Raw genomic sequence first — 26,564 nt, forward strand, 5'->3', positions numbered from 1 at the left:
CTCCCTCAAGTCACGTCTCACTTCTGTAACAAGAACCCTTTCAAATGCACTTATTTGGTACCTCTCAGCATAGAGACAGGAGCGATGATGTCAGGCAAAAGACTGCAAATCAGAGAGGACCTTTAGATGCTGTCCAGACTGCATGGGCTCAGGAGAAAGGGAGCTGGTCAGAGTCACTGTACACAGCTACTTCATGTCCAGGGATGGCTATTATGCTGAGGTCAGGGGCACCTGAAGCCTGTGCCTGGCACTTCAACAGGATCCTGATAGGCAGTACTGTGAGCTACATGTAGTCTATGGCTACGGTTAGTTTGGATCTCAAAATGTTTTCACAAATACTGCACATCAGATTTCAACATTAAAAAAACAAAACAAAACAAAACACAGGCAACGATACATAAAAACACTGATTTTTGGCTACTTAACCAAAACTTGGATGGTCTGACTGGTTTCTGTAGTGGGGTTAACTTACGCTGGGGGCCCCTGGCTGGGACTTGGTCACAGGACCTGCTCTTGCCACGCCTACAGTCCACAGCCCTTCTGGCCATGGCTGTGCACTTGCTCTGTTGGAAAGGTATATTACACCTATGCTCCACAGACTGCTGGGCCCCCAGGCTTCAAGTGGTCAGTCACCCTCTTCCTCTCTCCTCCCTTCCAAGACCCATGGCAGATTTACTGCTATGAGGCCCCAGCTCAAACTTGGGTCAGTCAAATGGCAATTGCACCCAGTATCCATATGTAAGATACACAGGCACTTGAGTAAACTGGAGAATTAAATGGGGTGCTGAGACACTTAATTCTGCTTAGATGAGTTTGCGGGGAATCCTGGGCATCAGTGTTCTTCACCACTGCATGCTCCTTGAAAAGCCGTGCTTTATCTTCCCTGCCTCCAAATGAAGAGTTAAAACATGATAGAAAGAGCCCAGTGTCTGCATCCACTGGTGGTACTCGCAGCCCTGGGCCAGGTACCATTTCTCTTAATAAGCCCTCACCCCGATCACTTCTCCATGAAGCCACTGTCTACTTTCTGAGATCCTCTTCTCTGGCAGCCATCCTACCTCCCAGCAGAACTGAGCACTGCTGGTCCTGGGGAGGCTGAGGCCTGGTGAGGATCACTTTGTTATTCAGCCAGCAGGTACTGTGTGCCTTTGGACAAGTCACATACTGTTGGTCTCTCAGCCTCTTCAATGCCAAGTTAAAACAAGGTGCATGTCAGACGTGTGGTGAGGATCAGTGAGACCATGTATGTTCGACTTTAGGAAGAAGACCACAGGTACTAAATAAATCAATAGCAGTCATTTTCTCCCTTGAATGCTAGCTCTCAAACCAGCGTCCTAGGTCCCTCCTGACACTAGACTCAGCTTCCAGCTCTTCACTGACTTCCCCTAAGATGCCAGCAGCTACAATACACTCGGTTACCAAGTCCAGTCAGTGCTCTGGACCCTCATCATCACTGCCTGGTACATCTCTGAGTTCCCAATAGTTCTACCCTGGCTCCTTGCCTAACTGCAGACCCCAAGTGTGGCAGGCATGCTTTCTGTGGGGCACTCTCTCCTGATTCCCCAGCTCCCTCTGATCCAGCTACTTCCTCTGAGCCCCAGAAACTCAGATGAGTTTTCCTTAGTTCATCTTTTGGGGAGCCAAATGAACACCCTGGATTCTACCTAACAAGTGCAAGATCCTGGATTCAATCCCTAACAACTCAGAAGACAACAGGTAAAAAAATGTGTAAGACCAAAAGTCAGTTGATCCTGCTCCTCCTGAGCTAGACTGGCCCTAATTTATCAGATACTGAATAGTGATCTCTGCAGCAGGCTCCAGCCTCCCAAAGTTTTGATCACTGCAGTTCCTGCCTTAAGCAACAGAAAACAGAAGCCGACATCTCAGCATATTCAGCAGAACAGCAGGACCAGAAGGGAAGGGGAAGCAGGACCACTGTCCTGACCACCTTGGCCTGGGGTCTGGAAGCATCTACAGGACAGGAAATGGCTCAGCCATGCACGGGCTGAGGAAGAATGAGGATGGAGCACCCAGTCTACTTCCTACAGCTGATGCCCAGCCTGGAGCAGCTCAGGAAGCCGACAGACCTCGCCCCACAACTTCTCTTCTGGATGGGCCTCCCTATTGCTGTCATTTTGCTGGGTAGAGGGCTAGGCTTTTCTTGCAGAGGTCAAGTGCCGTGAAGACAGGGAGCACCGCAGTCTCTGACCCTTATTGTTGCACTGCTTCTCACCCTGCCTTGGTATTGACTGCTGCACACTCCTACAGGGCGCACCCAGCCCACTGGGGGAGTATGGTAGATGTGCAACTACTCTCACAGCGAACCCTCTGGTCGGGTGTTCCGTTGGCCGTGCAGTGCCATGCACAGAACTTTGTCTAATGGACAAGAATTAACAGCCAACTTGGGATTTTAATGAGTCCTTTCCACATCATTTGAAAAATATCACAGGAGATCAAGTCCAGGTACTAAACCTTAGGGAATTTGCTAGTTATGCTTTTATCATGCAAAGAAATGCCCAATTAGTTCTTACATTTGTTTCTAAGTTTTATTTTATGACAAATAATGCCTTAACTATAATGATTCAATTAAAAAAAAAAAACAGAACTTACTGTTTCAAAGGAATCGGAACTCTCCAAAGAGGCTTTTAATTTCAAAGAACCTCCAACAGTTTTTAAGAGGTGAGTGCTACTGTTGTCCTGTCTGAAGCCTGCTGTGACTCTCTTCAGTCTTTTTCTGTGTATGACAGACTGTGGCATGGAGAGCAGTTGTGCTGAGGACACATGCAGTGTCATTTACTGTGTTGTTTAACACATGCTTTATGTAACAACAGAACAGACAGGCTCCCTTCACCCACTGAACAGGGTGGGGTAGCCTCCACTTGCGGTTCTGACAGGAATGCTTGAACAGACACTACCGGCCTTCAGTCACAGTCCATGTCTTCTTAGACCTGGGTGGATCATAGCTAGCTGCAGGACAAAGTGGACTGGACAGAGAAAGGTACAGGTGGGGACGGCAGGGAGCAGAGGGGGTGGGGCACAGGAGCTGCAGGAAGTTACAAGGTCAAGTGGAAGATGGCAGTGAGACACTGAGCAGGAGCAAGCTGGTTGGGCAGGGGTCAGTCAGGGACCGAATCCAGCAACGTTACAGTCAAGGGTGAGGCCCCAAGTCAGTGGTTCTGGTGCTGGGCATTGAGGGGAGGAAACACCAAGATAACTGACCAGTTTCCAGAACAGGTATTGTCAACTCATGGTCACCTCCAACATCCTGCAGGAAGGAAGAATGTTGGGTTCTTATCTGTCAAGAGTGTGGAGCTGGCTGAAAAAATGGAAAAAGGAACTGGCACATGGGTTCTTGGGTTGGCACACTGTCTCCTCTGGTGGCCTCAGCAGGCAGTCATGCTATGTGCTGCTTCCTGTTCTACAAGACCCTGCTGTTTCCTTCAGTCCTTCCCACTGTACTCAGACACCCACAGCCTCCAGCTGTGAGCCTTCAACAGTTAGGAAGTGTTTCACTCTTGTAAGATACTCCTTATAGTTCAGACTCGAATGCGAGTCCTAAAGCCCCTTCCCACTACCATGACCTGAACCACTCTGGGTATGGCAGGAGCTGGATCATCTGACCAGAAAAATAGGGTCAGCTGCCAATGACAGGGCTATATGCCCATCTGGCTGGAACCCCCGTTTCCTTGCGGGTATAGCTGCATGAAGGCCATGTGGGGCCTCCTAAGAGGATGTTGGGATCTCTAGTTCACAGTGGGCTTGAGTCTGGAGGACCTGTCCCCAGAATTTGGATATAGTGATATGGGATGCTTTTAGTAAGCAAGTGTGGCAGCACCACTGTGCAACTGTAGGTAGGCCACGAAGACTTATTCAGCTCTTTTCTGACCCCCATACTTCCGTGCAGAGATGCTTGGAGAGGCAACCTCTCACTAACAACGTACCCTTCAGCAGAGGCCTATGAGCCCTGTATGGTTTTTGAGACGGAACACTTCCTTTCACTGCAAATCTCTGTTTCAGCACATTCGTTCCTTGGTCCTTTGAACTCTCTACTTGTAAAGGACATCCCAGTTTGCTATGAATTCTCCACACTTTACTCTTTACAATGAGGTCGCATGATTGATTAAGTCGCTTCTTCATGTCCCTATCAATGGCCTATGCTCACAGCGTGAGTTTGGATCAGGGAAGAGGACCCACCACGTATAATGTGGCACTGGCCACTACTCTGTGAGAAGGCAGCTTCAGACTTCTCAGCTGGTGGGACCACATACCCACTCTATCACAGAACCCACATCTCTCCTCACCAGCTCTGTCTCGACTTCCACCAACCACGGTGAGAACACAATCTGGCTAGGGGTTGGTGGAAGGAGGTACTTGACTCCCTTTTTTCCCTTGATGGTTCCCTGAGGTCCCACCACAGAGAAGAGCAACTTCTTGGCTGAGGAGCAGGTGTTGCTGTGGCATGAGCCATGGGATTTGTTCCACTGAATGGAACAAGCTATGTGAGGCCAGCATGCTAACCCTGTAGGGAAAAATTGAACCACATCTTCTCAGCTCCAGGGAACTTGCTAAGATGGGTGCTGGAAGGGCCAGGGTATTTTCAGTGAGTTTTTACACCAGAAGTGCCCAGCATACCAAGGCTGAGGTTCCATAGGATAAAGGCGTCCTTGCCCAGCTGTATGCAGACAGTTGGGGCTCCCAGGGCCCCTTCTCAAATGACTCCCACCCCTGCCTCTCATCCTATCTGTAAAGTTCACTCCCCAGGATGGTGGGTGGCCAGTGTTGAGAAAACTGCTGTGGGGAGCTCTCTCTATCCTGCTCTGTCTGCTCCCTTCCCTTTGGTTCCCCCCCCCCCCCGTGTGTGTGTGTGTGTGTGTGTGTGTGTGTGTGTGTGTGTGTGTGTGTGTCCGTCCGTGCGTGCGTGCGCTCACACTTAGTGTGATTGGTGAAGGTTTGAGGTCAGAACCAGGGATCTTCCCTGAGTACTCTTTCACATTATTCTCTGGAACAAGGTCTCTCAATCAAACCCAGAGGTCTCTAATAGGGACTGGTTGATGCCTCCACCTTTAAAGACTGGAATTTCAGGTGAGCCGCCATACCCACTCCGCATTCACCCAGGTTCTACTCTAGGCTTCTTGCCTGGCAAGCACCTTCATCACTGAGCCATCTCCCCAGACCTCCCTTGGGTTTCTTTTTGTTTGTTTTGTTTTGTTTTGTTTTGTGAGACAGGGTTTCTCTGTATAGTCTTAGCTGCCCCGGAACTTGCTCTGTAGACCAGGCTGGCCTCAAACTCACAGAGATCCACCTGCCTCTGCCTCCTGAGTGCTGGGATTAAAAGCATGCACCACAAACTTGGCTTTAGTTTCTTATAATAAAGTTTTTACAGAAATTCTGGCTCAGAGAAAATAATATGTAAGGAAGGCAAGGTTTTCCGAGGATGTGTTCTCTCCCAAATGCTCACTGTATCTACTCCCCAAAAGGTTATTTACACGTTTCATAGGCTTCTCAGGGAGTGCTCTCTCCTCTGCTCCACAGCGCACAGCATAATGGGAAATGAACTAGCTGGGTACACCCTCTGCACTCTGATGGACAGTACTTCTTCCTAGCAGTGACTTCCACTCTCAACTCCAATTTTATACTATCCATGCTCTAAAAGGATGCGACTATGCATTTTAACTTTTGTTGTTTACATATGAAGGCTGGACACTACTCATTTTGGTTTCTCTCCAATAAATAAGAATATGTAGCCTTTAATCCCAGCACTCGGGAGGCAGAGCCAGGCGGATCTCTGTGAGTTAGCTACACAGAGAAACCCTATCTCGAAAAACCAAAAAAAAAAAAAAAAAAAAAAAAAAAAAAGAATATGTAGTTTCTGGTTTAAAGTGGGTAAAGAGGTAGTGAGTTTACAAACACCTTCTTCTCTGGGTTCCTAGTGGTGGGTGAAAGCTGATATGTGTCTACTAAAAAAACCTGACTTTGCAACACTGTACAAAGGTCTTCAGGGTTAAACAGCTCTCTTACTAATGTGAATGAAGACTTTTTTTTTGTTGTTGTTGTTAGTTCATTTTGGAGTCCACAAGCCTCCAGTTGTGTGGAAGAGCGCTGCCAGTTGGATGTGGAATACCCGCAAAGGACCCACAGCACTGTTGGGAGGTGGTGCCCAGATGAAGGAAGTTCAAGCAATGGGGCATGCCCAGGAAGGGGATACTGGGATCCATGCCCTTGCATTCCCCTCCCCTTTGTGCTTCCCAGCAGGTTATCGTAAACATTTGCTCCAGCATGTGCTCCTGCCAGGAAGTGCTGCCTCCAAACAGACCCAAGGCAGCCAAGAGACCACGGACAGAAAGCTCTGAAACCATAACCCACAGTAAAACTTTCTTCCCCATAAGCACATTAAGTCAGCTGTTCTATTAAATAATGGCAATTAACCAGGTGTGGTGGCACACATCTTTAATCCCAAAACCCAGGAAGCAGAAACAAGCAGATCTCTGTGAGTTCAAGGCTAGCCTGGACTATACAATGAAACCCTGTTCCAACCAAACAAAAGTAAATCTTACGAGCGGGTGAGATGGCTCAGCTGTTAAGAGTATTTGCTACTCTTCCAGAGGTCCTGAGTTTAATTCCCAGTACTCACATGGCATCTTATAACCATCTATAACTGTAGTCCTGTGGGATCTGATGCCCTCTTCTGGTGTACAGACATACATACACACAAAACACTTATATACATAAAATACATAAATCTTTTTTAAAAGTAATGGAAAGTTGACAATACAGAAATCAAATGTCTTCAGATATTCAGGTTCAGAATAAATTTATTATTTTAAATTTTATTTTATGTGTATGAGTGTTTTGTCTGCATGTATATATGTGCATCATGTGTGTACAGTGCCAGAAGAGGCCAGAGAAGGATGTTGACTCTCTCGGAACTGGAGTTCCAGGTGGCCGTGAACCACACTGCAGGGTGTTGGCTGAACTCTCTCTCCAGCCCCACACTGCATTACTTTTACTGTTACGACTACTAGCATTGGCTGTGCCACAATAAGAAAAGTATGAGCAGTGATTAAAGACTATAGTGAGTGAGTGTGTGTGTGTGGGTGTGTGTGTGTGGACACATGGCTTTAAATTTTAGAGAAATCTTGTATTCACTTAATAAATTTGGGGCAATTTCTTCTTCAGTACAAGTTCCAAAAAGGAGCCCTTATTTCAGCTCACAGATTAAGAAAGAACTCGGCGCCAGGCAGTGGTGGCGCACGCCTTTAATCCCCAGCACTCGGGAGGCAGAGCCAGGCGGATCTCTTTCATTTCGAGGCCAGCCTGGGCTACCAAGTGAGTTCCAGGAAAGGCGCAAAGCTACACAGAGAAACCCTGTCTCGAAAAGCCAAAAAAAAAAAAAAAAAAAGAAAGAACGCGGGGCATTGTCTATCTACAGACCAAGTTCCAGGACAGCCCAGCCACAGCTACACAGAGAGACCCTGTCTGGAAAAGAAAAAAGAGAAAGAAAGAAAGAGAGGGGGGAGGGGGAGGAGGGGGGAAGGGGAGGGGAGGGGAAGGAGAGGAGGGGAGGGAAGGGGAGGGGAGGGGAGGGAAGGGGAGAAAGGATGGGGTCTGTATTCGTGGGGAAGACAGGACACCAGGAACTTGAGGCAGCTGGTTACATTGTGTCCATGGTCAGGAAACGGAGAAGGGACAGGAAGTAGGGGCCAGAATAAGAAAATAAAATTCAAGGCCTGCCCCCAAACACCCATTGATTCTAAGAAGGCTCCACCCTCCTAATGGTTTTACAACCTTTCAAAAGAGCTCCACCAGCTGGGGAATGTGGGTCCAAGTCTGCTGACTCTGTCCACTTACAAAGCCTCCTTCCTTCTGAAGACACTCCTTCCTTTCCCACGACTGGTGCCACCATTCACCAGACCAGATCACTTACAGTTCCAAGAAGCCCAGAGTACTACAGCGGGAAGCACATAACTGGGAACCCAAGCACAACAGAACTGTCAGACGGACACACTTACCACATGGCATGCATGTATGTCGGTGGGAGTCGTGGGCTGCTCACTGGAGTGCAGTTATACGACCTCATGATTCTTTCTGCCAATAAAAAATTTCTAAACAAACTTGCCACCAGCAGGTCCTGTCGGAAGAGCTTTTGGAAGAGATCTGAAGGCAGATAAAAAAATAACAAGGAATCTTCAGTGATTTGTGCCCAGCACTGGAAGCCAAACATACAAGTTTTCTTCCATAAAAAATTATTACAGACAAGTTGAGGCTGACACACACATTACTCACTGGTAATATACACACACACATGCACATATTAGTCTACATATGAACAAATATGCAAACCCCAACCAACCTATAAACAAAGTGCACACATGTCTTATAGTAGAAATTCTGTTTTCAACAGATACGGACAGCGCCAACACTTATTCAGGAAGCTGAGCCCTGGGCCTGCTGGGAAGGCATTACTGAGGGGGGAGAGCAGGCTGACATGGTTCTAAGCACCTGACCCTTGGTCCCTGCACTGACACTACCACATCCAACCCTCCTTAGGCTCTTTTGCTCTCCTTTCCTATTTCCAGTCCCTCTCTGGAGGGAACCAGTGATCCTGTTTGATGGTGGTGTCTCTCACCCCGAGGGAGCACATTCCAGGCGATGGTGTCTGTGATGGCTGTGAAGATCCAGTTCAGTTCACCCAGAGGGGTCCTCCGGTCATTCAGCCGACCAGGAATCCTAAACAAGATGGCGTTTGCATTAGTGTTGCCATAGCTACTGAAATAGGCAAGGGAATCAGATGTGGGAACAGACCTTGAATGGAGAGGGAAAGACAGGCTGGGCTGTGGCTGGGAGGTACTTCTGGAGTCCCTGACATTCCCAGAGTTCCCGCATGTCTCCTTCAAGGAGACAAGACACTCCATAGGCTCACCCTCAGTAGCTCCTCTCTCTACCCTCCAGGAAGACACACCAGCAGTTTTTCTTGTTGCCTTTGTATGTATGGACCAAGCGCAGCTGGCAACAGACAGCTGAACAGTTCCACACGTGCGGCACAAGCCCAACTAGGCTCAAAGACACACATCTCGTGCTGTCAAGGGATGCACACGCTTCACAGTCCTCTTCCACAGCCCTGTCTGGGTGCCACTGCTACAGAAGTGCTGAGGGACAAAGTCCTGCCCCATACAGCCTACTTACCTTGTAGTTATTCAATTAGTCCTGCAGACCTAGATGGGGTCCTGCTACATGAAGAGTGCTCTCAGTAGGAAGGACAGATGAGGAGCAAACAACAAGGACATACATGGAGAGGCAGGCAGCGAGATGCTGCAGACACTCAAGGCAGAGCATGGACAGGGGTAGACACATGCACTATGTTAAGGGAGGCGAAGGAAAGCTATACTAAGTGCTAATCCAGGAGTAGAGATCTGCATCCTGACAGGGCAGAAGGTCCACTGGAGTGGACAAGAGTGAGTCCACTGGAGACCAGAGTAGTTCAAAGCCCTAAGGTGTGGCCATGTCCTGCATCTTTCTGTTCTGCAGTGAGCTTAACTTTACCCACTAGGTAGCAAGTTTAATTATATCTGACTAGAAACTCTTTCTCCCAGAAGGAAAATGTTCACAGTGATTTGGTTTAGAAGCTAGAGTGTGATTTGCTATTTATAAGGTGGAACAGATTAATAATTCCCATTATAGTCACCCATTTGACGGTACTGTCAGTAAGAACAACTCAATGACTCAGAAACAGAGGGGAGCGGGGCCAAGCTAGCTACATAACACAACTATGCCAAGTGAGCTCTTTCCTGCCACTAATACCATTTGGTTTAGAAACAAAAATACTTCTTGTCTTCAAGGAGGCTTAGTGATAGAACAGAAGAAAGTCAGGAAAACAAAAACAAAAACAACCAGTGTAATCCTTTCAAGCAGCACTGCTCACATCAGGTATATTTCCAATGCCTGGGACGCTGTCATGGAGCCCAGTGCTGGCCATGTGCGGGACCACAAAGTACCCTACTACTGAAGAGAAACCAAGGGCCAGAGGTGAACGCAGCACTGAGTGTGGAGACTAGCTGGCCCTTACCCTGAGTGTGGGATTCTCCTTATGAGGTCTCTTGCCATGGAGAGCACCACAAAGAGGTGTATGTATGGTAGCTGGACCCATGGCCATCAGCTGTCTACACAGGACAGGGAAGTATGAAAAATCATGGGAAAGCAGATGACCACTCTTCCTGGAGTTTCTCCCCACAGAGCTAGGTGAGTGTGGGGTGTACCCTTCGAAGAGAAGACACTTATTCATGACTACAAAAACAATGCCCAGCAAGGCTCTTTATCCGAGCTCTCACAATTGTTGACGGAATGTCAGAGTTACAACCACCACCACCTTTTGTAGTATGTCCCAAATGCCCTACCTACTACCAACACCAAGTCCAAGTATGCGGTGCCCCCAAAATTTTTCAATAGCTCACTAAGACCCATGGAAGCTGTCTCCTCTAGGTGACCATTTACTACACAGAAAGAGGCCACCTCAGCCAAGGTAAACCCACAGGACAGTGTCCAGGAATAGACAAAAAGACCTCTGTTCCCTCTCCATTTGACAACACACACAGAACACTGCTGACCAGGCAGTCACTCAAGCCTAGGGACAGAGGCTTTACTAGAGTTCCAGCAGAGAAATGGCTGGTGACTGAGCTCAACCTCCAGTGTGACTGACACCATGGGACTTACAGACCCTCCTACCTCAGGCTGGTCTTCCTGTTATGTGAGCCCTGGCACTGCCAGTGTGGTTAGCCACTGGACTAAAAACAGAGTACTTTGAAGAAGCAGGGGGAAAGGTCAGATGTTCTCTTTGGGCAAACCTGAATACTCTGCCCCTGACCCCAGATTAGACTGCTCAGCACCAAAGCATTCTCTTCCAGTGAAATCTTAGGCCTTTAGCTTAACATACAGTCCTAAGTATAAGCAGGCAGGGCCAGGAGAGCCTCCGTTTAGATGAGCAAATACCAGAGTAGGTGACCACCAAGCATCCACAGTGTACACAACCCTTCTAATAAGAGGTCTGCTGGGCCATACCATTCAGGGAAGGTTCAGAGAAACTATGGCAACCTTTGGGGAAACACACAGCATTCACACTGGAAACATATACATTCTTGTCTTGTACCTCAGTGTGTAGCTTCCCAGCCAGCAGTCAATCCCTCCTCCCCCACTGAGACAGGATCTCACTATGTAGTTCTGGCTGTCCTGGAACTCACTCTGTAGACCAGGCTGGCCTCAAACTCACAGAGATCCACCTGCATCTGCCTCCTGAGTGCTGGGATTAAAGGCGTGTGCCACTATGTTTGGCTCATTAGTCAATTCTTTTTTTTTGAGCTGAGGATCGAACCCAGGGCCTTGTGCTTGCTAGGCAAGCGCTCTACCACTGAGCTAAATCCCCAGCCCCTCATTAGTCAATTCTAATCCAGAAACTTATTAAGGGGACACAGGATGTACTGAGGCAGAGTGTGATTTTATTAAAACTGTGACAAGTTAGAAATGGGCTACACGACCAAAACAAGAAAAGTGACTGAGTGAATTACAGAATAACCACAGAGAAATGGCTACTGGACACTTAATGGTTATTTTTTGGACATCTCAATAGGGCAATATGCGCTTTATAATAATAAACAAAGGAACAAGTCAAACATGGCACAGTCAAGATCACACAAAATACATGCAAGGAGAGCAGCAGGAAGAACCTCCATGTGCTGGAGGGCGGTGGGGGGTGGGGTGGGGGGGGTTGTTCTTCCTATGATCCATATGGAGAATATGAGAATCCACCCCACTTGAACCATAGGGAACATTTGAGACTCCCGTTTCTTTGCTTATTTATCCTCAGCCTTGTGTGGCATTAGGAAGGTGAGCTCTAAGGCGACAGCATCTGGGGGACTGGTGCCTAGTGCAGTGGACAGCATTCTTGGGGGAGGGTTAGGGTCTATAAGAATCAAAGAGACTAACCCCAGCCTGTTGCTAAACTTGGACGGTTACCAGTAAGAGCCTACATGCCTTGAGTCAAGTGAGGCTACCACAGATCAAGCTGTTTTCCTGGTTACGGTTTCTGGGGATGGGAACAGAAGATGTGTTCTCAGCTTCCATCACTGAATAGCCACTGAGAACAGAGGCTGTGTTTGGGTCTGGGTTACTTAGTTCTATCAAAACAAAACAAAAACAACTCTCAAGTGTGACAATCAGCACTAAAATCCCATAGCATCCTGAAAACTCCCTATTTTCTCTGAGATCATCATGAAAATATAGGCAAGGCATCTTCCCAACTCACATTGATTGATTGATCGAGCAACTGTCTAGTGAGGAAGCACTGATGTGCCTTCTGGTTCATTTGCAGACAGGTCCTTTTGGGATGACAAAGGTGGAGTGAGTCCACATCCCTCCTCCTTGTTGTTTAGAGCTGTGGTCTCTGTGCCTGACAGAGAAGCTAGGAAGCCATCTGGACTGTCACAGGCTGCGAAGGACCCAGAGGGAACCAAGTAGCTATAACACCCAGCCTGAGCCCCCACCCCACTTGGGAAGCTTCTCTAGGCCCAAAAAATCTATGAACAAGCTCAGGGGCTTTTTAAAAACTTCACTCCTTGGTGCTAACCAAAGACAAACTTTATGTGGAAAGAGATCACAGGATTGAAAGATGAGAAGCCAAACGCTAGTCCCAGCTGTGCTGGGGCTGGGCAACTTCTGCATCCTGTGTCTCGGCTCTGAGTCACGAAAACTAACCTTATGTGCGACACGGGACTAAAATAAAACGGGTCACACTTGCACAGCAGACACAGCAGCAGCCAGATACCTCCTTGGCAGGGGCACGCCGCCTCCTCAGCTCTCCCTCCCGCTGCTGCTGTCAGCACAAGGTTTATTCCCATCTCATCCCATCTTCCTGCAGACACTGCGCTCCCCTGCAGCTTTCTGTTTCCGGTCAGGACTCATCTTCCTTGATTTCAACACCCAGGCTGTCACTGTTCAGCACCTATTGCCATACAGTGACTACTTTTGAGTATCTCCACTGCCATGCACATGATGACCTCAGAGTGGGGCTGGTTCTGGAATGGCCGTCTGACATTTTCCTCTTGGGTCACTCTCTCCTCACCCCCATACCCCTCATGGCCCTTATCACCACCTCTGCAGTCACTCATCAAGACTCTGTCCACCACTCTACTCCGGAGTCACCCTTCTCCACCTAGTTGACAGACCCTGTTAAATCACTGGTCATTCCAACCTTAGTGAGGAAACATTTCTAAGTATGTGTTCAATGTCTGAATGTCTGGATGATTGCCACCTCCTTTGTGCTCATTCCTATGAGTGTCCTGCCAACCTGTGTCTCACTAGCATCTGCCCTTCCTGCCTGTTTCTTACACGGGGGCTGTACAAAGTCAGCCTGGACTGTGGGAAGAGCACACTCATAGATCGGGCCTCAGTCGTGACAGGTCTTTACAAACTGAGGAGTAACTTTGAGGGATATGCAGGGTGAGCAGCCAGCCTGAACTCTGGTGTCAGACAGACACAGGCTTGAATCTGGCCAGTAACTGCCCTGTGGTCTTGGGCCAGCTATCTGAGCTCATTGAGGTCTGGTTTATTTCAATACCAAGCTTCACAACTAGCTAGACACAACCACTGACTGGGGACTACAACCATGTTTGCCACTGTACATGGGTCACCTCCCAGGAAGGTGTTCTTTTCATTCTCACTTACAGATTGGGACTGGAGGCCATCCTGAGGGTGTACTTGGCCTTGGGAAGAAGTAGTGAGAAACTAGACATAGGCTAGCCCACCATCTGCCTCACAAGGTCCCGAGGACCAAGAACAAATGGACCGGGGATGTAGGAGATGGGGCTTATAGCAAGCTGCCCAAGTCTTTCTGGCCTTGGGGAAAAAAAAATCAGCGAAGACCTCATGATTCTAGGGCTCCCTTTGTGCTTCCACAGCGTTCCTCTTCCTTCAAATCTGGAAAAACCACAGGGCGGCCAACAGCAAAGCAAGTTCCCCTTGCTGCTCCTGACCTTGACTAAGCTGGTGATCTCTGGTTATAGCCTTTACCACTGGCCCTTCTGCCCCTGGAAAGCCAGATCCCAACACCCGTTTCCTGACCTGCTCTCTGGGATCCTGACTGAATTTGGGAATGCTGCCCTAACCTCACAAACCTCCAAACTCACTCGACATTCGGGGCTATCAGCCTGCTCAGATCCATGAGCACCTACAGTGACTCTCCTGCCTCACACACAGAAGGCTGTTCTTCATGCTTTGCTTATCTTTCTTCACAGTCTGAGCTCAAGAGGAGCTTAGCAACAGCACTGCTTCATTCTCTACAGCAAGGACCCACTCCATGAGCCCCACTCACTACCCACGTGTTCCCCAGCCTTATTAGACCTTGTGTAGTTCACAGTTCCTGTGACAATCTGCTTCCACCTGCTGGGAAGGCTGTCCTCATCCAAGCCCCTCTAATTCACAGTGTGCTGGCTCAGGGCTCTTCCTGTGTCAGTTGAGAATTCTGCAAAGTCCTCTGTCTTTTCTGTAGGGGCTTTGAGTGCCTCTACTTAAAATCTCAAAGGACAACAGCACCTGTGGCTGGAGAAGAGTGGGCTGAGCACTTCCCAGCTTTGGCTGGACATACTTCACAGGAACAGCCAGGCCTCTAAGACTAAATTGGTCTAAAGACTTCTGTCCAATTCACTCAAACAGAAAATTCCCTCATGGCCTCAAAACTGTCAATAACTGACCAAGTTGACAGCTGATCTCGTAAAAAATGTTGCCAATCTGGTCCCATGCTTCCTCAGACTGGTCCACTGCCAGATCGCATAGTGCTGGAAACAACAGTGTTGGCCTCTGTTTGCTTATGCTGCCCATGTTCCTTCCTGGGCCAGAGTTTCTGACTCCCCTGGGGCCAATTCCTATATAGTGTAGAAGCAGCTCTATCATCTATTCTGTGGAGCTCAAGATGCCCTGGACATAACAGCTTAGTGCAGCCTCTGCATAGCCCTTCGGATCCAGAGCACACATCCACCTCTGAACAGCTCCAGCACTCCTCGAAGCCCTTGCCTGTGTTCTTTGTACTATTCACCACTGCTTCTCTATGCTAATGCTCTGTGTAACTAGATAATAAATTCCTATGGGCAATGACTTTCTTTCCTCGATATGTATCAATCTCCTTATAGTTTTTGGCAGAGTGCTAAGCACACTGCATAATCTCAGCAGCCCACAAACCTGAGTCATGGAACTCGAAAACAGCAGCAGCTCCCACTCATTCCTAAGACTCCCCATTGCCCAGTGGGTAGAATCCTAACTCTATGGCAGCTGGCAGCTGTGAATGGGGACAAGGAAGGAGTCAGGTCAAGTGCTACTCTTCAGCTGTGTTCTCAGGGTCCTCAGCTCTTGGAGTAAGGCCTTACTTCTCTGGGCACCCTAGAAACACTTTCTCGCTGAGAAAGGTGGAAGAACAGGAACCTGCACTGTCCCAGGAGGGAGCGCTCACTGCAGAGACCAGGCGAGGTGAAAAAAGACCCCAGCGTCCTTCCTGCCTCATGTGACCACCTGTGACACCTGCCTTTAATTGTCAACTTGCCAGTCAGTCTGTCTCACCTGAGTTGTAGTGAGGAACTGTCCAGACCAGGCAGGCTTGTGGACAAGTCTGTAGGGGCTATCTTATCCTAAAAGTGGGTGGTGCCACTCCCTGAATTTGGGTCCCAGCCTGTATAAAGGAGAAGGTGCACATGTTCTCTCTGCTCTTGACTGGATGTGACCAGCTGCGTCAGGCCCCTGCCTCCTGCCTTCCCTGCGATGAGAAACTGCAACCTGGACTGTGAGATAAAATAAACCCTTCCTCCCATTAGTTGCTTTTTTTTTTCCTTTCGAGACAGGGTTTCTCTGCGCCTGTCCTGGAACTCACTCTGTAGACCAGGCTGGCCTTGAACTCACAGAGATCCGCCTGGCTCTGCCTCCTGAGTGCTGGGATTAAAGGTGTGCGCCACCACTGCCCAGCCCCTTAGTTGCTTTTGTCAAGGTATTTTGTCACAGCAACAGAAATGATCACAGGACAACTAACCAGTGTAGGTTCGAACTCATTAACCTACCCTAAAGTACTCCACTCCCCACTAGCCCTTTCATATTCCAACATCACATTATCACCGCTGGGCACCCCTGTACACTCAGGCCTGCCCAGAATGTCCTCCTGTCTTCCTGGTTTTAAGGACAGAGTCCTCTACCAAGGAGCTTGGGTTTGTAACCTCTCCAAACACCTTCCCCTGGCATCTCCTTCCATTCCTCAGGGCCTGCAGAAGTCTCTGCTGTCTTCTCCACTGTTCACAGAATGTTGTGGGTGCCTCTGTATCTTAACAACGATGCTGTTCAGGCTGTCTTCATGCTTGGTACAAATGCATCATGCTCGTGTGCCCATGTGTGCTTGGTGGCCAATGCCAGAATTACTACTGAATGATCACAATGCTCTGTGTGCACAAAATGGTCAGCACAAAACTCCAGCTTCCAGGAAAATAGCACCATCACACCAGAGACAGTCTTGTACTCACAAAGTAAGGACACAGGAAGAAGGTAATAAAACGGTACAAGTCCCACCATCTGAAATCCACTAGAAACGCTGGCACACATTCCTGTGGCCGGCTTGGTACACACAGCAACAAACAATCTGTAACACACTGAGGCACTGTGTAAGGGCATGCTGCATGCTTGTCACAAATGCCCACAGACACAGGAAACAGTCCATACCATGGTACTAACAGCAAGTATCTTGGCAGGGTTATGGGTGTTTTTTAAATTCCTTTTTGCTTATCTATGTTTAATGAGATTTCCGCTAAAAACACAGTCCCTACATAACAAAGAAAAATCAAGTCCCCCCTTTTTTGATAAAAGAAAGGCAGTTTCTAAAAAGGGAAGGTACTTTAAAATTGCATTCTTTTGCAAATACATAGATGGATTAAGTCAATTAGGGTATGGTATGGTATTTCTTTACTTTTCAAATGACCATAGTGAATGTGACTTGTGGAGAACCTTGTAGGTTCACTTACTGCAAATGATTCATTACTTGGAAATGCTCCCTGACAAAGACCACAGGAGGTGAACCCAGCAATTTCCTTTGAAAACAATTCTGAAAATGAGGGTCAGTACATAATGGTTGGATCTTCAGTAAGGTAAAAGCTCCTGCATTGGTTCACAGATGTGTGCATGTGTACAGATGCACACAGAGTCCCATCAAGAACACTGCACTGAGCCGGGCGGTGGTGGCGCACGCCTTTAATCCCAGCACTCGGGAGGCAGAGCCAGGCGGATCGCTGTGAGTTCGAGGCCAGCCTGGACTACCAAGTGAGTTCCAGGAAAGGCGCAAAACTACACAGAGAAACCCTGTCTCGAAAAACCAAAAAAAAAAAAAAAAAAAAAGAACACTGCACTGAAGCATGGACACAAGGCTGCACACGCATTTTCTCCTAATGATTCAGGGCTATTAAGGGCAGAGCCTGAAGCCTGGAGCTAATTTGCTGGACAGTGGGTGTTTATGAGACTTGTAAAAATATTTTTCATCAGTTAACAATCTCCTAAGCCAAATCAGACCACAAACCACATGCCCTGTCATCCCTTCCCACAACTCTAGCTGCTCACAGATGCCAAATGGTCAGGAATCTGCGGTTTACATTGTGACCCATGGACAGTCTCAGGAGCTGAGGTTTCCAATGCTGTAATGGCACTGCCCCCCTACCCCCCACTAAACATACAGCACTGAAAAGCTGTTATCACAGTGCACATAAGCCCACAGCACCCAGGCCAGGAAGTGACAGAAACACAAAGCAGAATAACCACAAAGAATGTCCGTGTGGACACATCAAGGTACAACCATCTCAACCTAAGAGGAGAAACCTTAAAAATGGTGAGAGAAAACTGTTCAAGGGAAGGCCGAATATGTAGTATAGGTCAAAGAGACACCTCGTCCTCACCCCCAACCCCAACCAATCAATCAAACAAAAGACAAGCATGGCAGCAGCAGGCAGGCCTCTAAGGCCTGGAACTATCAAGCAGGAACTCACTTGAAAGGGTCAGTCTAAGCTGAGGTTAGTGAGATGTGGCCGTGCCCCAAGGGTGAAGAGTAAGTGTACAAATCTTCAAAAATCTCGTTTGAACAGAGCAACATGCAAAAGGGCAACACAGGCTGATGGTCAGTCAGTCAGAGGAGGCTGAGATCTGTCTGAACATTCAACAGCAACACAGGGCATTAACAGAACAAAGGGGGAATAATCAAACCCTAGCAACCACAGCTTTCCTTCTGCCTCCTCAGCAGATGCAGGAAACATCAGATTTCAACACCCATCTGTGACGGCGAGGGAACCTGACAGTGGCTAGCCACAAAACACCCACAGCTCACATTGTGTTAACAACATAACACAGATGGTTTCTCCTTGACTGACCCTTGAGAGCAGAGCTTGGACGCCCAGCTTCACTCTTTCCATTTAACACGGTACTAGAGGCATTAGACAGTTCAATAAAATAAGAAAAAGAAACAAGAGATGCACAAATTGGAAAGGAAGAAGCCAAACTCTATGTACCAGCAGATGACATAATTATAAATACAGATCTTATGGAATCTACAAAACAACTACCAGAGCTAGTAAGTCAGTTTAGCAAATCTAGAGGAAACAAGGCCACTGTACAAAACGCATTCATTTCTATATGCAACCACACACTTAAAAATTCTGACACTAATAAAAAGAACACAAGACCTGTACAGTTAAAACTACAAAGCACCAAGGAAAAAGTAGTCCTCACATGACAGTGATATCAGAAGACCAATTCAGTACTAGAGAAGTACAGTGAAGCACAGTGAATATCTATGTGGATAACTGGGACACCACCAGTCAGAAGAGCAGGGCAGGTGAGAGGACAGCATGGCTGAAAGTACAGACCTTGGGGTCAAGCTCCTGCTCCGCTCTGGACTCCCACCTTGCCCATGCTCAGCTCCCTCCCTCCTTGTGAGGACCACTCAGGGCATACTTTACTGCCTAAGTCAGATGAGAAGAGGTCAATAAATCAGAGATGGTCGGCACATAGGAGCTGCTGAACCAGATGTGCAAACAGCCATCACCCTCAACATGGCCCTCTTCAGAAGAGCCATGGGAAGGACACAGCAGGCTCAAACACAAGGAGGTGCAATGCCAGACGCCTGAGCCCAGCACATGTCGTAGCACCCCAAACTCCTGAAACTCAACACCACAACTAGCAACAAGAGGAAGACACAGTTCTCAATCACACACGAGGGGGGCGAGGAGATGGCTCAGGGAGTAATGCAATTGCTTTACAAGCATGAAGTCTGAGTTTGGACCCCCCGCCCCCGTCCTGTCCCACACCCATATAAAAATCGGGTACAGCGATGCCCATCTGTAACTCCACTGCTGGGGAGGGGGAGGGGTGGGTGGAGGAGGAAGAGGTGGTGGCTGTAGCAGCAGCGGGGCGGTGGCAGCAGCAGCAGCAGCAGCAGATCCGAGAGTCTTGCCAGCTAGTTAGCCAACCGGAATGGGGAGTTCCAGTCAATGACTATCTCAAAAATTAAAGTGGAAAGTTACTAATGAAAAAATCCAATGCTGATCTCTGGCTTCTCTACCTAAAACCAAAAAACAAGCCTTAAACTACAGTTATACTGATGAAGAGAGTGATACAGACAAAAGGGCAGACACAGATCCACAGAGTATCACCTGTCCATGACCTGAAATTTGATGGCCAGACAGGAAGAAGAACTTTGAACAGTACTGAACACAATACACAAAAATTAACCTAAGATGGAGCATAAACTTAAAGAAAAGTTAAAACTGTAAAACTTTTAGGAAGAAAGGTCAACAGCCCTGGGAGAGTCAGGCAAAGACTTTTTGTGTGGGACACAGAAATCACAAATTATAGGGAAAAAGGCTATGAAGTCAGATCTCATCAGAATGAAAAGCTTCCCTTTGAAGGATTGCTTTGAAGACCAAAACACAAGGTACAGACTTTCCAAAATTGTTAACAATACAAGGCTCTGACTATGGACGATGCAGGTCACCAAGAATGGACAAGCACCCAGAATGGTAGTACACTCACACACTTGCAAGGATGGTCCATCATGATAGAAAACAGCCAGGTGATTTATTTTATAGTATTAAATGCACACCTACCACATCACCAGCCATTTCACACACAGTTATTTATCCAGGTGAAATAAACATACATTTCCACACGTGACCACAGATGATTGACTGTAGCATAACAACCAAAATGATCCACCAGCGGGTGAAACCAACTGACACAGACTAGGATGTGACTTGCAGTGAAGGATCACAGCACCAATGCACCAAGCCTGCGTGAATGTCAAAGGTTACACCTACCAAAGAACCCACATACTTCCAAGAGCTCCACTTCCACCAAATTCTGGAAAAGCCAACTCCAGCACATGGGAAGGCAGACCCAAGATGACCTGGGCTTGGGGGACAGGAGGGTTAGTGGGGTAGGGTGAGGTAAGAACATCACAGACCCACCCTGCTGGTAGCAGTGGTTCCAGGAGACCGTACATCTGTCAAAGTTCATCAAATCATAGTTAACTCCGGGTATTTTATTGATAGTCTCTTGATAATGTTGATCTAAAATCATGAAAACAAATATAGGGGAAATTATAACATTTTCAAACAAGACAGAATTTTTTCACCAGCAGATGTGCACTAAAGGTAAAGAAAAATGAGCTCAAATGGGAGCTCTGAGGTACAGGAAGGAACAAGGGTCATCAGAAGGTTTGAACGTGGTTAATGTAATTGAACTAACTCTGGAGGGTAACAGCACTGTGTACAGACAAAAGCAGAGACAACGGGGATGTGTGTGTGTGTGTGTGTGTGTGTGTGTGTGTGTGTGTGTGTGTGTGTGTGTCTGGTACAGGTATCAGCTGAGGAGAGGCTAGTTTTCACAGCCATGTGACTGCAGCTTCCCAGGCAACAGCTATGCTCAGGAGTCAAGGCTTAGTTAAACAGGAGTTGCCACCAGAAAGGTGGGTCAAACGTTCCAGGTGAGGCACAAGCTCTGCCTCACTGTGGCCTTACTATGCTGTCTGGCAGCTATACTCAACGAGAAAATGCTGCCTCCCAGCACACTTGGTTTCCTTAGGACCCAAACTCTTGAGCTGGGCAGAAATGAAGTCAGTGCCACAGCGAGAGACTGATATGCACCGTGCTGAGGCACGCAGGCCTTTGTTTTGACGACAAAGGCCAGTATTTTGGTACCATGGTGAAGAAAATGGAAGCAGCGTATGCTGTATGCAGGCGCCCCCATGGCAGCCTCCGTACATCCTTTCTCCAAGACTCATCTCTGACAACACTGCAGTACTGAGTCTCCTTCTGTGCCTGCCCATCAGAACAAACCATGGAACTCCTTGTAGGAGTGGTGTGTCAAGCACAGAGGTGATTGGCACCTTTCACCTGCCCTCTGCCTTTACAGGAATTTGAATAAAAGGTGCCAGGGCAGGAGTGACCACCTGGAGATGAGGTGATGGACACAGGCGACTGGGTGGGCGAGGCCTCAGGGTGGCAGGCAGATATCCAGTTTTCTGTCTGTCAGTGTTCCAACACTCCCTCTAGCTACTGGCTTCCTCTCCACTGTGCAGGCCCTGGGTATTTGTTTCCCCTGATCCAGCCTAAACCAGCACCAGTGAGCTGTAACTCAGAGGATCATGACCTGAGCATGCTGATCAATTGCAGATTTCTCAGAGGATTGGTGATCCATGCATGCTGATCAATTGCTGATTTTTCACCATAAACAGATGTTACAACTGCACTGGAAAAAAAAAATCATACTTTTAAAACCAAGTCTATATCTTTTAATGATTACTTTTTAAAAATAGTCCATGTTATGAGTTTATCTGGGCAGCCCACATACCTTCCTGAGTGAGGATGTTGAGGGAAGGACAAGACGTGGCTCAGACGCCCACTGAGGTGAACTGCCGGACACACCCACTCTGCATTTCCATTTTCCTGGCTCTTAAAAGGTGGATGACAATACTCACCCTCAAAGGGCCCTTTAGAAATGTGATAAAAACCTTATCTTGAAAAAACAAACAAACAAGCCCCCTCCCCCCCCCAAAAAAAAGGGAAGGTGATATATACAAAGCCCTCAACACAGGACTGGATACATAGCAGGTATTCAGCAAACGCTATTTTAGAATGTGATAAAAGCCATGAAGTTTCAAATGCAGAATCAAGCCCACCCTAGGGCAGTGGACACCTGGAGGCTAAGTGGCCTGCAGCCACTGAAGCAGTCGGAACATGCTGGCTGCTGTGCTGCTCCAGACATGGCCGTTAGCTCTTTAGAGTACGTGTTTACACAATCGATGTTAATCATGAATAATTTTTGTACACTTTGTGCCTCTAGTGATCAGAATACTAACTAACAGCCTCCTGGAACAGATTCAGCATCTGTAGGATCCCTGGAGCTTTCTGAGAACCCTAATATTTCTAGCACTGTTTAAGCGTTTCATTACTTTGTTTCAGGGCTGAAAAATGTCCCTTAATTTGCAAGCATGGATCTTACTGCCACTCTCTCAAAGGATTTAGAATATAAATATGCACTGCGGCAGCAACAGGCTTATTCATCAGGCAATAGGTGAGCACAGATAATTAGAATCAGTGGAGGGGGCTCGAGGAAGTTCGTTCTTCCTTCCAGACACGGCAGCTTAGTGGAAAACAGATACCTTCCCCAGCTTTAAGATGCTAAAGTTAACAGAACACCCACCACACGTGCCTTGTGGCATCTGCAGGTAATTGCTAAGGCTACAGTGGAGCCACAATGGTGTCCTGAGAAACCATATCTGGAACACAGCAGTAAGGCAACCTGTGGAAACTGACCCTGGTTCCCACCATCTCCACCCAGCAGTGCAGCTCCATGGTATAACTCCTGCTTGGCATATATGAGGTCCTGGCTTCCATCCCCAACACCAAATGAGAAAGAACAAACCGGCTTCCTAAAAGCACAAAAGGCCTGTGGAGACTTCAGGGGCTCCCACCTGCAGTGGGTGCTACAATTCTCATGGGGCCACAGCTCAAGGTTCAGTGAAATGCTGCCCTGACAGCCAAGGCTCTGATCTGGAAGCACTCTGGCCCCGGAGGCCTGGGCACAACATGGTGGTTGGTGTAAGAAAGAAGTATGAGTGGCAGGCAGGACACACAGGCAAAGCATATGTGTGCAACTGCTACTCAGTTGCTTACAGCAGGCACCAGGGAGAGGTGCACCAGGGGAGATGTCCATTTCCCTCTGGGATCTTTTATCACAAAGAAAACAAATGCAGCCAGAAGCCTGTTGTCTCAGCCCATCTGTGCAGAGTAACTTGCCATATTGGCCAAGTGGGCCAGAACCAAAGTCACGCTCACAGTGTGACACAAGTGTTAACAGAAAGGACTTCCCATGTGTGAGCCGAATGAAGTGTAAGACTGTATACAAATGAATGTTTAGAATCCTTAAAAGGCCAGGAAAAAAAAAATCAATTGCAGATCTAACTAAAGCCCCGCTAATGTTGTGCTGATGTGCTGCTAGGCGTTTGCTACCATCCATTTATCCCTGTAAGCTCTTCATAGCTCCAGATCCTCGAACCATGTCTTTCTAGGGTGCATTCGGGTTTCCTTAGGAGCACTGATACTCAGGGCTTTCCTCTCTGGTCTCTCACTAATCCACAGAGCTCAGGATTTTGTTCAGAATAATGAGCAGCTACAGAGTAAATGGACTGAAACCAAGGAACTGAACAGACAGCCCATCGCTGTTGGCTCTGATAACTGTAACTGAAACAATTTATCCCACCAATTAATTTGGATCCAAGGTCAGAACACACAAGAACTCATGGGGAGGCGTTCATGCTCTGCATGAAGGCCACATTGTACCTGGAGAAAATACAGGGGTAGATACTATATCATAACCACCCAGGAATTCGTCAGGCCCTGGAGTCAAGATGATGATGGATTCACTGTCAGCTTTAATGCAAATGAGATTTGGAAAACCCAGAGCTCCACCTCTCTAAGAAAGCAGACTAGCCACTGTGAGCAGGGGCACATGACCATGTATGTCACTCAGCCAATTACACAAACCTCACCCAGCAACTCCCCTGACAGCTTTGTCAATATCGTGCAAATGTTTTTATTAGAATCTCTCAACTACTCAAAAATTTATATATTTTGAAATATTCCATGGTTCTCAAACCATCAGCTATTTATACATTTTTTAAGAGAACACTCATGCTGCCTGGGTGGGAAGGCTGGGCTTTTTGCTCCTTGGGGTTTTGAGCACAGCCAAGAAGGCAGCTGGGGTGAATATGTATCCCTCAATGTACTGTGTAAACCCATCTGTTGCTCAGAACTGGGACAAGAGGGCTTTGAGGAGATGGGCAGTCCTAGGCACTTGGAATCAGACCTCAACCAATTTAAGTGCTGACCGTTCAACAGAGTAGCAAGTAACTATTCTATGATCACTTCATTTCAGCAGAGTTTTAAAGACAATAATATTAAAAGGCTTTTTAAATGTTCTGGTGCTCTGGAGCCAACTGGCTCAGCTGGCACTGTGTTGTTATGTGTGCAGGCCTGATCCGTAGAGACCTTCTTTCCTGGGTACCTTGTGCAAGAGAAGTGGACTGACAGTCTAGGGAATATTCCAAGCATAGTGGAGCCTGCTCATGCTCTCAGGATTGGAATAAAGGAACTTGGCTCCCTGGTCCTACTTCCAGGAAAGTGTCCCTGGGCTCCTGTGCCAGGGCATGCTGCCCACTAGCATGCTGGTGACAAGTACACTCTTGGGATATTGGAGAGACTCATCCTCAGCCAACGGGTCCCAACATTCTGCCTGTACAGCTTGTGCTCAGATGTATGATGAAGCAAGGGGCCACTATATGTGGGAAACCAGTGGGCTGTGACCTCCAGAATAACCATCATGGAGACACCTGATTCTGGAGCACTGGGTACAGCAGCAGCAGCAGCAGCAGCAGCAGCAGCAGCAGCAGGAAAGCAGTTCCTACTCACAGCATGTCCTAGGGCTCATGGTCTCTATGACCCTCCACTCTGTGTTACATTTCCCTTAATCTTTCACATCTTGAAGAAGGATGTTCTATGGTTTGGATATGCCTATAGTGCATCCTCCAAAGTTTCAAGGATTGACATCAGCCCTTACTTTGAGGTACAAAGAGGACAAAAATTGAATCCAATCTGGTGTGCAGGTCAACGGGCTGCTGGAGGGGTTTAGGATTAGATGAGGTCAGTGGGTGGAGCCTACAGTTGAATTCGGGGGACTTCAAAAGGAGACACATATAGTAACCATACACATACTCTTCCTGTCTTATCATGTTATTTACTGCATAGTCTAGAGGCCTTTCCAGCAAGACCTCACTAGATGTGGCTCCATGACTTTGTGTTTCCAGAACGGTAAGCTAACACAAACCTCTTTTCTATGTTCTGCTTTGTGGCAGTGCATGTGTTGTAGTGGTGTAGAGCCCAGGACCTTGTCCACGCTAGGCAAGTGTTCTTGAGCCACAGCAATGCTACCAACCTCCCAGCAGGGCTGCCTGCACTGAGGCACAGGTTAACACTGCCAGCCAGCATGTCCCAGGCAGGGCACCCCATGTGCAGCATATGGAGATACCAGGTGGGCAATGCAGAGATTCCTGCATGAACAGCTTCAGCTGGCTGCAAGCTGTGGAATTCACAGGAACCCAAATGGGAAAGTTTTAAGGAGACATTCAGATAATAATAGAGTGGACGAAATGAGGTTGTGCAGGACCCATCCGAGGAATGTGCTGCCAGCTTCTTAGAAATCAAACCTTCTTATAGGACTGTAATATAACAGGGACAAGGTCTAAAACCTTTTCTTTTAAATGGCAAGCGAACTGCAAAGGTGAAAAAACACGTATCATCTCAGAACTCGATCTAGTGGCTGTAGCTGGTGGCTTCGGGGCTGTGCATCAGCCTTTCTCTGAGGGTGGTGTAATTCTCAAGTTTGCAATTTGTCCTGGCATAAAAATATAAATATGATTCACCTATTCACATTAATTTAACCCTTGCCAAGCTACAAGGGAGAGCAGGAGTATAGTGTTTCAAACGGCAAATGTTGATTTGTGCCGGTTTCAACTGAAATAGACGGCTCCCTGTGACTCAGTTCCAAGTCAACACCTCAAACACACGTACAGCGATGACTGCAGCACTTAAGACTTGTTAAATCAATCGCAATAAACTTTCTTCCACTAAGTCTTCTCGGAAATCATCATTTCTGCTTTGCACTAGGCCTGGATTCACAGGTTCTCAACATTGCATGGTGGTGTCACACAAAATCCAATGTCCATGTTCTTTCAGCACAGCTCCTCCCAGACAGGTGCATTCTGAAACCTGACCACCCTCGTGACAACACGGCACATCTGTCTTCTTTAACTTAACAACAGACAAGCAAATCAAGCACTGGAGACGGCTCAGGGGTGAAGAGCACTGGCAGTTCTTCCAGAGGACCTGGGGTTTGTCCCCAGCACCCACACAGCAACGTAACAACAGCCTGTGACTTTAGTTACAAGGGATCTGCAC

At 47.7% G+C, this 26,564-nt stretch overlaps 1 protein-coding gene across 3 annotated transcripts in view; it reads right to left on the minus strand.

The window, feature by feature from the left end:
• The window catches only part of Rptor (regulatory associated protein of MTOR complex 1), a 347,185-nt gene that overhangs the window by 109,840 nt on the left and 210,781 nt on the right, over nt 1–26,564 (minus strand). For all 3 annotated transcript variants that reach the window (XM_052755707.1, XM_052755706.1, XM_052755709.1), the window contains 2 exons: nt 8,627–8,727; nt 8,010–8,154 (listed from right to left, as the gene is read on the minus strand). In XM_052755707.1, the coding sequence (XP_052611667.1) occupies nt 8,010–8,154; nt 8,627–8,727 (246 nt within the window). The remainder of the gene's footprint in view (nt 1–8,009; nt 8,155–8,626; nt 8,728–26,564) is intronic.

This window comes from Peromyscus californicus, unplaced genomic scaffold, assembly GCF_007827085.1.
Source record: "Peromyscus californicus insignis strain IS unplaced genomic scaffold, ASM782708v3 Scaffold_3__1_contigs__length_106647218, whole genome shotgun sequence".
In the NCBI taxonomy this organism is placed as follows: domain Eukaryota; kingdom Metazoa; phylum Chordata; class Mammalia; order Rodentia; family Cricetidae; genus Peromyscus; species Peromyscus californicus.